The sequence below is a fragment of the Rhinolophus sinicus genome, chromosome 15, assembly GCF_057876585.1.
Source record: "Rhinolophus sinicus isolate RSI-liver-muscle chromosome 15, RSI-T2T, whole genome shotgun sequence".
NCBI lineage: Eukaryota > Metazoa > Chordata > Mammalia > Chiroptera > Rhinolophidae > Rhinolophus > Rhinolophus sinicus.
Genome location: NC_142515.1, coordinates 7,348,755 through 7,365,789, shown reverse-complemented (window position 1 = coordinate 7,365,789; position 17,035 = coordinate 7,348,755). Strand labels below are relative to the sequence as shown.

The following is a 17,035-nucleotide window of genomic DNA, read 5'->3' as shown; positions in this document are numbered from 1 at the left end:
TCATTCCGACACCCTTTTCTAGATGTTTAAGGTGTGACATGCTGAGACTGCATGTACGCAGTAAGGCCTATGGATCAAGGAGGTGACAGTTCTCGCTGTCACCCTTTAATTTCAGAAATTACAACTATTATATGTGCTCTTCAACAGATAGCATTTTCTGCATCTAGAAAATAAATTAATGCAGAAGACTACTTTTCTTAAGTAAAAATAACTGTTTTCTTATTACTTGTTTATTTAACATCCTTTTTCATAAACAACACAGTTTTTAGTTTGTTTAATATTTTGGTGGCTTTAGTTTTTTAACATGAGAGCTAACACATAAATGCTTGTTCATTTCAGTCATCCTGCAAGGGAACACACTCTGGCCACAATGACAGAAGGATGTGTTTGTCACTCTGATGAGGCCTGCCCTAATTTATTCACGATGCTTATAGTCTGGAGGTTGCATTTCCTGCTGCACTCTGGAGGGGTGTGTCTCCCTTAAGGCTGAAGCCTTTAGTTAACAGTCCGATAGCTTCTGGTATTTGTAGTCTGTTTTCTGATTCACAAAATGCCTCACGATGACGGCAGCCACAATCACAACATTCAGAGCGAGGACCATGAATGAAAATAGGTGCAGGCTGTTGAAAGGTTGATTCTGAGTTTCATCTCCATGTATTTGATACTGAAATCCTGTAATTGGAAACAAGATAAAAGTCATTTAAAGAAAAGTATTGGGCCAGCCCAGTGGCTCAGACAGTTGGAGCTCCGGGCTCCTAATGCCGAAGGTGGCCGGTTCGATTCCCACATGGGCCAGTGGGCTCTTAACTACAAGGTTGCCGGTTCGACTCCTCGACTCCAGCGAGGGATGGTGGGCTGTGCCCCCTGCAACTAACAGTGGCAACTGGACCTGGAGCTGAACTGTGCCCTCCACAACTACAATTGTCGGCAAAAATCCTGGGACGTACACACTGTTCCCCAATAAAGTCCTGTTCCCCTTCCCCAATAAAATCTTTAAAAAGAAAAAAAAAAAAAAAAAAAGAAAAGAAAGAAAGAAAGAAAAGTATTACTTGGCATTACAAAATGTTCATATATTTATATCTCTATATAACATGAATTTCACACATCAATTAACGTAGATTATATAATGCCAACACAACATACAGGAATTGTTATCAAATATTTAAATTCACCTATGTTTATGTTTAATTTCAAAGATAGGGTGACCTTCCATTTCTTTATTTAAATGGTTAACTTAGTTTGGTTTCCTAACATAAGATCAAAAACTTGTGAAATTCAGGCATAATAGTCAAATGGAAATGCAGGTTAATTCATTAATTGTCACTACGTATATCCCATAGTTGCGAAGATATGTTTAATTGATAGAGAAACAATTAGTTTCTTCCCTTGAACTACAAAAAGGATACTTTTCTAATATGTACAATACTTTTATAATAACTTCACTAATTTTCAAACTAACAATCATAGTTTGAATCATAAAATTCATCTTTTCAGTGAATATATTTATAAAATTACTGAATTTAATTTTTGTTTGCACTCTTTTGTTTTTGTCATAAAAATATGTTGGACAAACCAGAATCATATTCCTTCATAGTCCATTCAAACATTCAAATAATAATAATAAAGACAGAGATCATAGGATTCTTTTATGCCAGGATCATTTTCATATAAGATAATTTCTAATAAGCAGTTTTTATTTAATTATGGCATATCCTAACCCATTTAATTATGGATCACCCTTGAGTATTCACCACTGCCCTTTCCCATGCAGAGCTCAGGTTTCAATCCTTTAAAAAGAAGCAGGGCTGTCTTGAAAATATAATATTTTCTCTGTTTTTGAAAAAATAGCTTTTCTTCCAAATAGGTGATAGTGTGTGATGCTGGTTCATCTTATTTTACTCATTTAGGAGTTAAATACATTGCTTTTGATGTACTTATCTGCCACAGTGTTTATAATAAGGAATCAGGAAGCTAAGGAAGGGGGTTGTGTGTAGAAGTGAGGACATTACATTTATACTCAAAAGCCATATGAATAATGGTAAATTATCGGTATATAATATGCTTAAGCTGCACATGGTTTAGACATTCTCAGCTAAGGAAACTAAAAATTAATCTTGTGTGCTTAGAACTCCTATCTTATTTAGGGCTTTGCTGAAACTATCATAAATCTCAAAATCATACATGCTTAAGAAGGACTACAAGTACATTCGAGCAGCCTTTTATGCGCTATGAAGTGTTCTTAGATCATGAAATAGCTTCTTTCTTACCGGAATTTCCACTTGCACTTCGATCCCTTTTCAGACGAATGGGTCCTAGGATGGCATCAGTCTTCCATTTGTAGGAAGAAACATCTCGTTTCCTTCTAGAGACACAGCCTTGGTGGCAGCGAGACTGAGGGTCACCACTATCACATATGAAAACCTTACACTGTAGATACACGGAGCCCAGACTTCTCAAGAATTTAAAGGCATTAAACTGGAATCTTCCATAGTGTCCAGATAAGGGATAAATCTCACACGTCTCATCTCGATTACATCTGGAACACAATTTATGACACATTTAGAAAGTTTACAGAATGTTCAGTCTTTGCAGTATTGAAAAGAGATGATATAAAGTTTTCTTTTGTATTATTATTAATTTCAGGTGTACAAAACAATGTCATAGTTAGACATTTATATCCCCTCACAAAGTGATAACTCCGCCCCCAATTTACTACCACTCTGACATCTTATATGATTGAAAGGACAACAACCTGACTGTTACAATTCCATTGACTCTATTCCTTATGCTGCATTCCACATCTCGTGATTATATATATAATACTTAATTATAGTTAACATTCCATATTATTCAGCTTCAGGTGTACAGTGCAGTGGTCAGACATCTACACTGTCCATGAAGTGGTCTCCCCAGTAAGTCCAGTGCCCATCTGACCCCCTACAAAATCTTTACAACATTATTGATTATATCCCCCAAACTGTTTAAAGTTTTCTTTGAACTTTCTAATTTGTGGATCCAAAGGCCTCTCTGGAAAGACAGTGTCTTTAGCTCAGTCTATAGTGTCTAAGACTATGCATCTGATTCCTGGGAAAGATAAAATTCCCTCCAGCTCTGAAGTTCCAAGTCCATGTGAATTCATTAGAAAGTCAGTTCTGATGTATTAGAGCTGAAACACCTTACTTTACATACTTGCTATGAATAGGTCAGTATGGTTGATGTAGTTCAAGTCCATATGCTTAAAGAAAAAAAAAAGGAAAAACTTTCAAATAAGAACTCTACTTTTTTTTTTTAAAGAATACTACAGAGGGGTGGGGGAGAATACTACATATGCTTTCCTAATTACATTGTGTTTATGTTCTAAAGCTGAAACACATGTAATAATCTTCTGGGGTGCTATTGAAAATAACCAAAATGTGAAAAAAGCAGAAACACAATTAAAGCCTTCTTGCCCCAAAAATAAATTTGTTTCTACTAGCAAACATGTTGCAAATACACTTAAAATTCTAGTGGATATGGACTATGACTATAGAAATATTTAACTTAAATTACTTGTAACTAGTACACAGTAATGGTATTTTATAAAATGATTAAATTTTATTAAATTCCCTGGTAGTAGTGCTAGAAATATATACATATGAATCATATATACATACACACAAAATATTACTTCATTAAAGTCATTACTAATCCTCAGAAAAGAATGTCATCTATCAGTACATACCCATTTTTTATTAGGTCATAGGTTGGAGATGCAAAGTCAGATGTGGGAGAGGCACTGCAGGTATCAAGAAACACCACCAAATTTGGATCTGAAGTGTGTAGACTGACTTGAACAAAAAGAGTCTGGTTCAAATCCACATAGTATGGTGATTCTAGTATCGTCTTCTCAAATGAATTGGATTCAAAAAGAGCCATGCTTGTGTTATATTTGCCCAGGGCATTTTGAGTTTGTATTATGTCATCTTCTGTCATGTACATCATCTCCACAGTAGAATTCTGTTCCATGTCACACTTCACAATAATCTGCAGGTGTTTCTGACGGGTGATCACTTCAGAAGTTGGGGCCGTAGTGAGGGTGATTACATTGGTGTAAGTAATTGAATGATCTTCTATCTGCAGAACAAGATGGAATTCAAACATTGTATTTTAAGTCCAGTAATATTTCAGAGCAAAGATGTGAACACTATTTGCAGGTAGAGACATAATTTTCTTAAGTCACAAGCTAGTGGCTTTCATATCAGAACACTATAAACCTTAAATGCATTTTATTTAAGAAACATTCTTGGTAGGAAGAAAAAGTGTGAGACAAGAGATACAGCCCGGATTAGAAACACTTGGAGAATTGGACAGAATTTTTTTCAGTCATATTAAAAACAATTTTGAATGCAAATGTCTAGCCTATACTTATAAGGATTTTATAGACTCAGGAACATATTGCCTTCTGTAAGTAGCACTTAGTGTGGCTAAGTGGGTAGTTCCCCAAATGTACGCAGACAGACAGATGTCCTGCATGGGTTCTCCCCAGGCTGCCTGCCTTAGAGATTCACATTGTAATAGCCCGGGTGTTCATTTGGGGCAAAAAAAAATCATAATTTACTTCAATCCTTATCGATTTCTGTTGTTTAATGACCTAAGTGAAAAGTTGAGGGCATGTATCCTAAAGGGGTCCCACCAGTTAAAAAATGTTTGAGATCTTGAAGTTCTAGAAAATATAGAACAAATCACAAACTTATGTCCTTTATGTTTAAAATAAGGATAACGTTTTTACTTTCTGTCTTTATGGGGAAAAGGAGATCATAAAAATACAGCTAGATTTGTGCCAAATATGAGATGTTAACATTTTCTATGCCAGTAGTAGGCTATTAAACCCACAGTGCATAGATGTTCAAACACTCTCCAGCGAGTAGCCAGAGTTCTTTACCTTTAGGGAAAGATAAACCACCCTCTAGTGATCCTGAAAATGAATGCAGTAATTTGAGATTTGTGTGTATAAAAGTGTGTGCACTTATATATCCACCATGCTTACCATGTGTTAAACCACTAAGATTTAGAAGTTGTTTGTTAAAGCAGCCAGCAAATATTACATTACACTCGCAGATTAGCCAACAACATACCTTTGGCATCTGACAAAACCCAGCTATCAGTGTTTCACTTTACCTTTTTAATTGTACCACATCCATCAAAAGGAATAGAAAACTCCACAACATTTGATACTTTGGGTCTGCAAGTTGGGTCATTTACTTGTAAGTTAATCACATTGTAATTAAATGATTCCAGGTAGGATTTACTTATGATAGCTCTCATCTTGTCAGAGGAGCAAATTAAAGATGCTGTCCAAAAAAAAAAAAAAAAAAGGATTATTATGTTTATGTCAACTAGGAACTTTGGATCTTAAAAAGCTATGTGTGCAGGAGAATATATACAAACTCAAAACCCATTTTGCCTTAAACTGTACTCAGAAGCCTGAGATAGCAGAGCAAGTGATTCTCTGCGTATTTGGAGCTAGAATCTGTAAATCCAATATTTTTAATTGTCCTTTATAAAAGGCATTAAGGGAAACAGAATTTTCTGCTCAGATCTTTTTCAGGTCAATAAAATCCTTAATTTCCTCTTGTATTAAGCAATGCACAGAACTCAAGCTTCAGATTATGACTACATTCCCAAGTATATGTGACAGGCTGGCTCATAGGGACAGCCACTGGTAGGCTAAGAATTAAGGAGCCATTTCTACACACACAATCTTCAGAGAGCTCAAAACAGCGGAGGAACATGACTTACTCGTGTTGACGTTTTCCGCATAAATTGAAGTGTAGGAAGCAGAAAAGCCCCGGTAGGAGTTGGCATAATCTGTAGACAGCACGACGGTCAGTGAGTCTGACGAGGATTCGAAGGTGGGCCTCAAGCGGCCACACACTTGTCCCATGAGCCCAGAGGTGGTGGAGGAGCCATCATAGACAGCAACAAAATCAAATCTGCATTGCTCGTCCACTTCCAGGCTAGAGAAACAGGGCCTCAGGTGAGAAAGCTTTTCACACCTATTCCGTTCTATTTTCTATAATCCCAACCATGCCAATCTTCAGTGATTAAGGATTTTCCTTACGATATGATGACAAACCTGGGGGTTGGCCAGTCCCTGAAGTGACCTCAGAATCATCATGAAAAACAGTCAACTTAGTTCAATTGGTAATAGCATTGGTTTTCTTTATATATCCCATTCTTTGAAAAGTGCCCATCTATGGGGGGTACATGTGATACTTTCTCTTCCCCAGGTCCCCCATTTGTGGGCTCACTGCATTTGCTCCAGCAGGAGAAAAGGACCACAGTACTTACAAAATCTCTTTGAAGTTTAATTTTATCTTGTAACCTTTCTCCACTTGTATGTGCCACACACAATAGGCCATCTCAGGATGTGGTTTTGGGTAATTGGGGCTGGTAAAGGAACCTTCGGGAGTGTCCAGGTAACCACCACAGTTTGGGATAGCTGAAAGGGATGTGAGGATGACCCAGAATGTAAATCAAGATAGACTTCTTTTAATTTCTGTGTTATGTATTAATAGGCATTAATAAGAGTTGCCTACGTCTCCCCTGAGCTTTACTCCATTACTCTCTTTTGAACTGTAGCGCATTGAGATTTAAAACCTTCTTTATCACTAAGTTTCTGCCCACTGGTAAGGGGCAGAGAGTGAATCCGTATACTACTGCCGAATGAATAGGATTAAACTCTCACTATAAAATCTGTCTCAGCTATAAAAGCCCTCCATTCCCTGGACTGAGTCAGAAAATAGTCATACTCAGAACTACCCCTGACGGCTCCTCCTCACCGACGCCCAGCCCTGCTTCCCAGGCTCCTTGGCCACCCCCACGTGACCATCCTTTCCGGCCTGTCCTTTCTTCCTACGTCCCCTTAGGCTGTTGGTTCCAGCAGACGTGAGTCCTCCTCCACTGATGCCCACCTCTCCCTACCCTAGTCACACTATCGTTCCAAGCTCAGCTTTGATGCAGACTTCACGTAGCCGCCCGTGGTTCCCCCTTCCCCAGTGGGTGAGCAAACAGCTGGACAAGTGAAACACGAAGAAACCAGACTGAAGGTTCATGTCAGGAGGGGTGTACAATGGTTTAGACTGCCTAAAACACAGCATACGTGTCAGGTAGTGGCTAGAGGTGAGGCCTGAAAAGGTGCCCCGGTCCAGCAGGGAAAACCATGACTGCTCCACTCCGGAGGTTTGTTACCACCACGGGGTCGGTGGTGTAAGCAGGAGGGTGAGTGATGTCATCAGCTCTGGGCCTTGGAAAGGAAACCAGCATGGAGCTTTGCTCCTGAAGCACTCCCAGTACTGCTGGGCACCCTGCTTTGGGTGGCGATGCAACACAGGCGCTGTGAACGCAGAACCACATAGTTGTAGCCTCTGACTTCCTGACAGGCTGAGATTCAGTATGAGGCCAGAGATTCTCAGCGTGTGCTCCCCGATTCTCAAGAATCACCCGGGAGACTTGTGCAACGTGAAGACACGAAAGCCCCAAGCCCGATCTGAGGAATCAGACCAGAGGGAGGAGTGGGCCCTGAAGAGGCATTTCAGAAGACCTCAGGGTTATCATGAAACAGGCTGAACGTGGAGAGTCTGCTGGGGTCCCTAACACAGTACACCTCATCAGTAGCCATCTGATCCGCCCCCCCTCTGCCTCCTCTGAGAGCTGGTTAGAAAGGCACATTCATGGGCTCCGCTCCAGCACCCATGGATCAGGACCTCTGTGATGGGGCCCAGGAACCTGATTTCACAAGCTCTCTAGGTGATCTCACACACATAAGGTCAAGACCACTGCTCTCATGAACAGACATGTCTCTGACGGAATAGACTCAGACTCAAGGTTACAACGCAGGCAGGACAGTGTGAACCTTCCACGCTCACAGGCGCTGTGTGCATAGGACGAATAAATGAGAACTCACTGGTGCCGGGAGTGAAGAAATAGTAGAAGATGAAGACAGTTCTTTGAATTCTGGCAGAGTCGGTGACTATTTGAAACGTCAGCATATTGGATGATGATTCAAATACAGGAACATAGTCATTTTTGCTGCAGACTTTCCCTAGCAGAGTCTCCTTGGTAGACTTTCCATCAAAAACTTGAATGTTTTCACTTTCACAACTTCCCTCTGGATCAAGCCTGTGAACAGAACACACCTGTGGATAAACAGCCACCAGCAAAGGGGGTTTCACAGAGCGGGGTCAGTTTTTCACATTATCTTCACAGTTTACCAAATGGTGACACTCCTCTTATCATATCAAGGTCTCCAAGCCACATTCCTCCCCACACACACACACCTTTCTCAACAGACCACACACCACGCGTCCATAACAGCCATTGAAAATGGCTCAGGGATCTGAGCTGCTTTGCCAACGTCTCATATGAAGAAATTATGCAACCATAACTGTTAATGGGGACAGAGATTTGGGGGTGATGAAATGTTCTCGAGTCAGTGTTGATGGTGGCATAATTCTGTTTGCATCTCTCCTGTCCCCATGACTATTTGGTGTAGAACCTTCTTGTTTAGACTTGGTCCCCTTTGTCATTTGAAATCCAAAGCTGGTGAAAGGTAAAGCAATTTGTCTTAAAGGGTCACCTCTACCAAGGTCAAGCACACTTAGCATCTTCCTGGTTGCCCCTTCCTTTCCTGACATCACCACTTCGTCATGCAGCCCCACGTCCTGCCCTGGAAGGGCAGCCCAGGGTGATGTTTTCTGCCCATTCTGACAGGGTCTCTCCAAAGGCCCTGAGAGGACACATTTCCAAGATGACTTAGAGGAAGAGACACATGGGTAGAGACACTGGACTTTTCTACCGCCTCAGTTACCTGCTGTGTAACTTTGGAGAAGTGCTTTCACCTGTCTTGATTTCAGTTTTCTGGACTGGGAAGTGGGATTGTCACTCCGACTTCATACCACGGTGTGAGGCTTATAATACTCTGAACATGAGGACCTGGCACAGGCCTGGCGCACGGGACGTGTCCAGTAAGAGTGAAATGTGCGTTTCCCACTATCCTCATCGGACCGTGCGTGTTACTGCCACCTAGAGGAGCAGCTGACTTCTCTCCACGGAGACTCCCTCGTGTTGCCAGAGAGTTCGACCATGCTCAGTGGGAACGGAAGTCTCTACTTACTGGACGTGGGAAAAGATGATTCTGACGCTCTTGTTTTCTGGTCTTTCTAGTGTCCAGGTACAGTCCTCATCGGCAGTGAGTTGCAGGACCAGGGCACGGTGGGTCTCTGACAGGCTGGCGCCTCCCAGACTGGCTCTGCATCTGGAATTTCCTGGTGGAGACCACAGTTGGCAGTAAGTAGAGTCGGTAGTCCCTCCCCTCCCTACCAGGGCCTGGGCACCTATCCCCACATGGAGTATCATACCAGCAGACTGGTCATTGTGAATGGTATTTAGCTCACTCCCAAGTAAGCCACCCACAATTGATTTCCCTTCTTGGGGCTCTTGGGGAGAAAGTATTTATAATTTCTCTACATCTGGTGTTAAAAGAATAAAGATTACATTATGGCCTGAAGAAAGATAGTTTTGAAAAGCCTAGTATCTAGAATATGTAAAAGAACGCTTTCATCTCAATAATTAAAAGACCAAAATAGATATTTCTCCAAATAAGACATAAATGGCCAATAAAAGAGACACTGAACATCATTAGTCATCAGGAAAATGCAAATCAAAACCACAATGAGATACCGGTTCACACCTATTAGGATGTGAAACAAAAACTAAAATCAAAACCAGAAAATAACAAGTGTTGACAAGGATGTGGAGAAACTGGAAGCCTTCAACACTGCTCGTGAAAATGTAAAATGAGACAGATACTGGGAAAACAGTCTGGCAATTCCTCAAAGATTAAACATAGACTTATCATAACCCAGCAATTCCAATCCTAGCCATATCCCCAAAAGAAATGAAAAGATACATCCACACAAAACTGTGTACACTAACGTTCATAGCAGCACTGGTAAATTACCCCAAACTGGAAAGAACCCAAGTGTCCATCAGATGATGAATAAAGAAGTAAAATGTGGTCTATCCATCCAGTGGAATATTGTTGGACGATAACAAGGAATAAAGTACTGACACGTTACAGCATAAATAATCCTTGTAAACAGTATGCTAACAACCACATATTGTATGATTCCATTTATATGAAATGTCCAGAATAGATAAATCTATAGAGACAGAAAGTAAATTAGTGGTTGCCTTGGGCTGGGGGCATCAGCAGAAACGTAGAGTAACTGTTAATGGGTATAGAGTTTCTTCTTGGAGTGATGAAATGTTCTCGAATTAGTGTTGATGGTGGCATAATTCTGTTATATACTAAAACCCATTAAATTTCACATTTTAGAAGGGTGGATTTATAGTATGTGAATTATATCTCAGGAGAGCTATTATATTAATAGAAGAGGTGGAGGGGAGGGTAAGGAAGTACGGGGATGACCAGCAGCAACAGCTATAAATGAATGTGAACAATAAAAAAAAAAATAAAAATCAAAGACTTCATAATGGAACCTGATTAATGGTTAAAAACTCCACTTAGAAACAGAAGTTTTCATTTTCATTTTTATCTGTGACAGATGGGTGATGTCTGTATAACAATAGTCTTTTATTTAGTTTTCCCTAACAATAACTATTAATATTATATATTAGTGACAAAAATTAGAAAGCAAAGACAATTAAAGAAAAAATATAACTCCATCCACCCAAAAATAATCATCATTAAAAGCAGCCGGGTGGCTCAGTCGGTTAGAGTGCAATGCTCATAACACCAGCAGCGCTGGTTCGATCCCCACATGGGCCAGTGAGATGCGGCCTCCACAACTAGATTGAAAACAACGACTTGATTTGGAGCTGATGGGTCCTGGAAAAACACACTGTTCTCCAATAAAAATTTTTTTTAAAAAACAACACCTTTTTATAAGTATGTCCAAACCCATTCCTTTCCTCTTGTCCTCTACTTCAATTTTTTTAACACTCAAATGTGTATCATTTAACTATAAACACCATCATATTGTACAAACTTCAGGTAGTTTTTTTTCCTCTTAAAGTAGATCCTGGGCTCCTTTCTTATAGCTCAGTCTCATCTTTAAGAAATTGCCAAAGATTATTCCTTGTATGGATTTATTACAACTTACAAAATAAATGATAGAAATTTAGATTGCTTTTTAGAATTATATAAATGCACAGTACATATATCTTTGTGCACTTATACTATTATTTCTTCAATATTAATTCTTAGTACTGAAATTGCCTGATTAAATTCTTTGTGCTCTTTTATTTTTATGCATATTGTCATACGGGCCTAAAAAAACTTTAGTGCTAATTCAAAATCCCATCGATATTAAATGTTTAAATGTTGGGCAGAGGCCTCTTGAAAGGAGGTCTCCCTATTTTGATTAAAATAACTGGTTCTATTTTCTTACCTTCAGTCTTGGTTGAATTAAACTCTGCTGAACATGACACAATTAAAAGAACCAAAGGGATGAGCCTTCTCACCGCCTCCATCTTGGTAACGGGAGAGACAGCCTAAAGGGCTAACAGGCTTTTATACTTCTCCCTCTTTCATAACTATCTGCTTTCACAAGCCTCCAGGCGGCCTACAGGGGAGTGTGTCAGTTTGGCCAGGTAAGGGGTAGATTTATGTGAGAAGGTAGCAGCTGTGTGACTGGTTTATTATCAGCAATTGCCAACAATGAGTGTTTGCTGTCCTCAGCTGACTCTTGGAAGCTCTGCAGTAGTACCAGCTGAAGGTCTTCATGGGCCATCTCTAACACCTGGCACACAGGTGTTCCTCCTGGCACTGACTTGGAATTGGACCTTTGCCCTGTAATTTGTTCAGATCACGAAGGGATAGCATCATGCGCATCTTAAGCCTCCACTTCCCTTCTCTACATATTAAAGCCTTTGGGAACCCAAAGGATCAACATGGTGGAGGTCATGGGGGGAGGGTGTGACACCTGGGCCAGCTAGGTTGTTCTGATGCCTGCCAGCGTGCTCACACTGAGGGAGAGAAGGAGGTGGCACAGGATGGGGAGGGGACAAAACGTGCAGGTCCAGGTTCGGCTTCCAGAAATTTCTAGCTGGTTATGTCCAGAGAACCTAAAAAAATTAAATTCCCCTAGGAGCTATGTTTTACAGATGAGAGAAAGGAATCCTGGTGTGCAAAGGGAGGCCAGTGCTGCAGTGGCAAGGCCAGCACCTGTGACATTGAGAAGTTATATTCACAAGGACCTGGGACGCTCACCAAAGTACCTGCACAGCCCCACTCAGGAGCTCTCTGGTGACAAGAAAAAACTGAAGCGCACATACCACCTAAAACAACGACGGAAGCAGAAGATGTCAGCAGAGGGACAAAATGCTCCAGGAACTCAAGAAAGACAGGTCACTTCCAGCTGGAAGGTATCAAGGGGCGCTCCAGGGAAGATGCAGCCTTGAATTTGTCTCTTAAAACTCCTAGTGGGGCTGGGGGCACTCACCCTCCTGAGAATTTCTCGGCGAATCCAAGGACTGCTCTGTGAGAGCAGCTCCACTCCCACACCCCTTCTGGCAAATCTCACCACTACTAAAGTGCTGAATATTCCCTCATCAGCCAAGCCGTCTACGGGGGGGACTGAAACTCTGCCAGGAGGTGACCTCCTCCAGGAGCTCAGTTCTATCATTGTTCACTCCACGTCGGCTTAGAGGTAGTAGCTATTTCCTTTATCTATTCCTGTCATCCCTTTTTATCCTGTTTAGTGGGTAACCACGTGTTATTAGTTAATTCTTTACATTCATGAGAACACGTGATGTTCACACAGCAAGGGTTTTGTTAAGACAAAGTACAAATTGTGGTTAGAGATGGAAAGGCTGGGATGAGAAAGGGGTTCCGGAGGCTCAGTGGGAAGAGCAGGAACAGAAGGGAGCTGGTGAGCAGAACTGGTGAGGGGTGTATTCCACGGCCTGTCCCCAGCATCAGGAGAACCTGGGCTTTGGCCTTCAGCAGGAGGGTCCTGTTAGCAGTTCAAGACACTGGCTGCTGAGTCAGCAAAAGTCAGTATTATAAAGTTAGTCCAAGGGGGAGGAAACCTCAAGATTCGGGAAATGCCAGGAGAAGGAATCTCGGGTTTTGTGAACATCCTTTTGACTCCACTGAGCTCCACCCCATCATTACACAGACCAGGCAACCTGCAAGCCAGAGAGGTCCCACCAGGTGTTCTTTCTCTCTGGGGTTGACGTCTTCTCCTGCAGCATCAGGGAACTCAATTGTCCATGGTAGGAGGGCTGGATGAGGGTGAATGAGGCCGCAGAGGAAGAGGAGCCACATGAACTACTCCAGTGTAGGCAGTATCACGGGGTCTGAAACTGGAAATACTCTAAGATCAGTATATCTTTTCCCCTAGAGTTGGAGAAATGCTAGATGTTTCTACTTTCTACTCTCACTCTACTTATATTGCAATATAATATTACAAGCTGTTTGCCCCAAGTCCCAAACTGGGACATACACAAATGTAAGTACATTTACAACTAATCACAACAAAAATACCAGAGGCAGAGAGAATTATTTTCAATACTGCATTTATTCAAAAGTACGTAAGTATGTAATATTATGCATATATAGTGTAAACGTTATAAAACTTGAATAAGAAAACATTCTACTAATAAAGAACTATTGCTCATGAGGACATTTATTGCCATCCAAATTAGAGTCCCTCATATACATCACAGAAGCACGGTGGCAGAGGATCAAACTTGTCATAGAAGTTACATTCGTCACAGTACCGGAAGTTGGGATATGGCCCAGTGGTGATGGGTGTGGCTGCGGTGACCTTGTCCTGCGTGACCATGGCTGGATTATTTTTTAAGGCCAAACAAAGAGGTACCTTTAGAGCTCTTAAGAAAAGACAGACACAACACAAGGGATTATACTTTTTCTTCTCAGTCCACTTGTTACATGGTCAGGGGTCTCCGGGGAGTTTAGGGCTGGAGCCAATCACACATGTGACACCAGCCTGACATGGAAGTTCTCTGGCCCAGTCTCCAGTTCCTGCCTAATTTCTTCCCCTCCTAAGATTGCTAGAAATGTAAAATCACATTTCAGGAATAAGGGAGAGTGAACTGCAAGTGTGGATCACTCGGCTGATTGCTGCAGGCCCCCCGAGTGCAGAGCATGATGGGAAGGTGCCACAGCCGGCATCCCCCCGGTTCTGGAATCTCCCTTCTAGCTCACAAGTTCCTTGAATGGAAACACCACTACTGACAACTAATCTCTCCCATGTTTGAAGGGTCCTCTCCCCCAAATTTAATTATCACTTATCTGATCTATACTTCCTTGTCAGGCGTCCCCCAGAATCTTCACACAGCTCAGTTCCCCATAACCCTACAGGCCACCTCACTGTCCCTGAGGCCAGGAGGCCATGGGCAATGAATGCGAGGACACCCCGAGAGCTCCCAGCTCAAGCAAGAAGAGATCAATTCAGTGCATCTTCTGAGCGAACGTGAGGCAGAGACTCATTCACACAGCCTCCCCCACCGTCCTCGGTGCCTGGGACGGGGGGGGGGGGGGCAGTCAGTGTGCTGAGCTGGGCAGCTGAGGGTAAACTCCATGACGTCGGTGACAGCCGAGCAGCGCTGACACACACAAGCCACGCCAGAGGGGAAGAAGCCAAGATGCTATACTCACCTGCCTCCACCTGTTCCAACCTGCCCGCTGTTCCTGACCTCCCCCAGGATGTGGCCCCAGAGCAAGGAAAGACCCCGCTCAAGCAGAGAGCCCCGGGATCCCATTGGAGGGGCTGTTGTTCACTCTTACCCATGTCACTCACTTCAATGCCGGGACAACTTTGATGTAAAGAGAGATGACAATACCCGTCAACACGAGCACAGCCGCCAGGAGAGCGCCACCAATGCAGAAGAGAATTATCGAGTGGACTTTAGAAGACTCATGTCTATCTAGGCAGAGAAGTGCAGGCAGGCAGTGAACATGGCCTCCCTCACCACACGGCCACTCAGCACCCTCAACGTGCTTCCTCTAGTGGAGGAAGAATGACCCCACACCATAGAGCCTTGTGTGTGTAAAACAAATGAGTCCTCCCAGGGCGGCCTAGGAGCCTCAGCTGGCCCAGAGATGGAGAAGGAGGGTCTATTTATGAAAGGAATGGGACTGAAAAGCTAAATCCAGACAGGAGGAGGAGGGAAGCTGGGAAGAATGTTTTTCTCCCTAAATGACAAACAGGCAAATGGTTTTACTCCCTGGGCCTCCTGAACTATAGAAGAACAAACACCTCACTGTACAGAAGACTTACAAATCTCCTATAGGAGTGATCAAGACACAGACTTTTTCAAAATGTTATGTTCAACAATAGTAAGACTATACAAATCCATTTTGTAAGTGATACGTGTTTTAGGAAATAAGTTTTCAGTCTCCCACTGACAACTGCCTTTTTTTCCTCCTAAATCCTAAATCCTCCCAAGAAATCCAATGTTCCTGGAATAAGCACTTTGTTTACCCTAACTCCCTGAAACTAGGTAAAGGTGAGCCGGGAGGGAAGAAGAAACAACCCTCTGCCAAAGCATACTTACTATGGTCTAAGACATAGCTGAACGAGTGCCGGCAGTAACCGAAAAATACAATTAAAATAAACTTTAGAGAACAGTACATCTGATCAGGAATTTCTCAAACCTTTAACTGGAGAAAGAAAATCTAATTATTCTCGTTAGGAGTAATTAAGATATAAGTTTGAAGAGCTCGCTTGTAGGAGTGCAGATGTCACCAGAATTATCACAATGGACAGCCACTGTCTGCTTCCAACTTCTATGCCTATCACGCCACAGGCTGTGTGACATCAACCCTTGGGACACCAACCCTCTTTCATGGAGTTCTGAATTCCATTCCATGTTCAGATATATTTTAGCACCAAGGGAAATATGAATGCCCACATCTGATTTTAAGTCATTTAAAATTAATCTCAGTCTCACCTTTTCCGGTTTTGCTTCCCTCAGAGAACCTTTGAAGATTTGATTGCTCAGAATAAAATGAAAGGACAATCATGGGGGGAGGCGACTATCTAAAAATACTCATATATCTAAAAGTTCAATTAGAAAAGACGGATCAGACTTTGTTTTAGCCACACAATGAAATACTATATAGTTATAGCCGTTTAACAGGATTCAGGTATAGGTTCAGTGGCTTCAAAATATCATCATACTTTATGGTTGAGACAAAAAGATTTCAAAAAGTAATTTGAATGGGATACCTGTTCCAAAACAGGTTTTTATAATTTCAAGGTACTCACACCGAACAAAGTTATTTCAACTAAATAAGGGAATTATTTTAACTATGAAACTTAGTCCTGCTGCTCTTGCCAAACCCTGGCTGAGGTCAGCAAAAGCAGGGGAGATGTCAACCAAAATGGCGGCATAGACCTCTGAAAATTCTCTCCTCTGAACAATGAAAAACGTGGCAAAATTTATCAGAATAAGCTTTTTCAGACTCTGGAAATTAACTAAAAGCTTTTAGCAGGACAGGAAACATGTATTCAAGAACAACTGAAATTCAGCATGAGCAGCAAGTTTTGTGGTATTGTTCCATCATTCACTCTTCAGCTCCATGGTAGCTTTGAAAATAACAACCCAGATTACAGTGCAGCCACAGGAGGGAGAGAAAGAGGTAAAGCTTTCAAAGCTTCATTTCCAAGAATTGTCATTATTTGACCTGTCTGCTGGTTATCTGGAAAACCTCACCTGCAAAGCTTTTTACACTGGGTGGACCCCAAGTGAGGTCAAAGATTTTATTTGACCTCACTTGGGGTCCACCCAGTGCAAAAAGTCTTCACTCAGGAAACTTCAGCAAAAACAATTATAGCCAATTGTTTTAACTCCCTGGCTGCCTGAGACAGTGGATAACATTTGGGACAAATGACAGACTAGTGAAAAAACTTAAAAGAAAAGCTGGTAAGAGAGATATCCATAGGGGTTTTGAAAAGCCCTGCTATATTCCTAGAAATCTAGAAGGCCATGCACCTGTGCA

At 41.8% G+C, this 17,035-nt stretch overlaps 1 protein-coding gene across 1 annotated transcript; it reads right to left on the bottom strand.

Annotated features, from left to right (window-relative positions):
* Positions 1 to 212: 212 nt before the first annotated feature.
* Positions 213 to 11,604, bottom strand: CUZD1 (CUB and zona pellucida like domains 1). Its single transcript, XM_074338859.1, has 9 exons — positions 11,454 to 11,604; positions 9,155 to 9,305; positions 7,946 to 8,160; positions 6,331 to 6,481; positions 5,779 to 5,996; positions 5,158 to 5,330; positions 3,722 to 4,113; positions 2,268 to 2,536; positions 213 to 672 (listed from the first exon to the last, which is right to left on the bottom strand). Exons 1-9 carry the CDS (start codon positions 11,533 to 11,535, stop codon positions 500 to 502), a joined length of 1,824 nt encoding a protein of 607 aa, XP_074194960.1. The 5' UTR covers positions 11,536 to 11,604; the 3' UTR covers positions 213 to 499.
* Positions 11,605 to 17,035: the final 5,431 nt, after the last annotated feature.

Coding starts and splice junctions, on each gene's coding strand:
- CUZD1 (XM_074338859.1), bottom strand. CDS start 11,535: ATGGAGGCGGTGAGAAGGCTCATCCCTTTGGTTCTTTTAATTGTGTCA. Junction 9,306..11,453: donor TAATTCAACCAAGACTGAAG/GTAAGAAAATAG, acceptor GGTCTCCACCAG/GAAATTCCAGATGCAGAGCC. Junction 6,482..7,945: donor TTTCTTCACTCCCGGCACCA/GTGAGTTCTCAT, acceptor CATCCCTTTCAG/CTATCCCAAACTGTGGTGGT.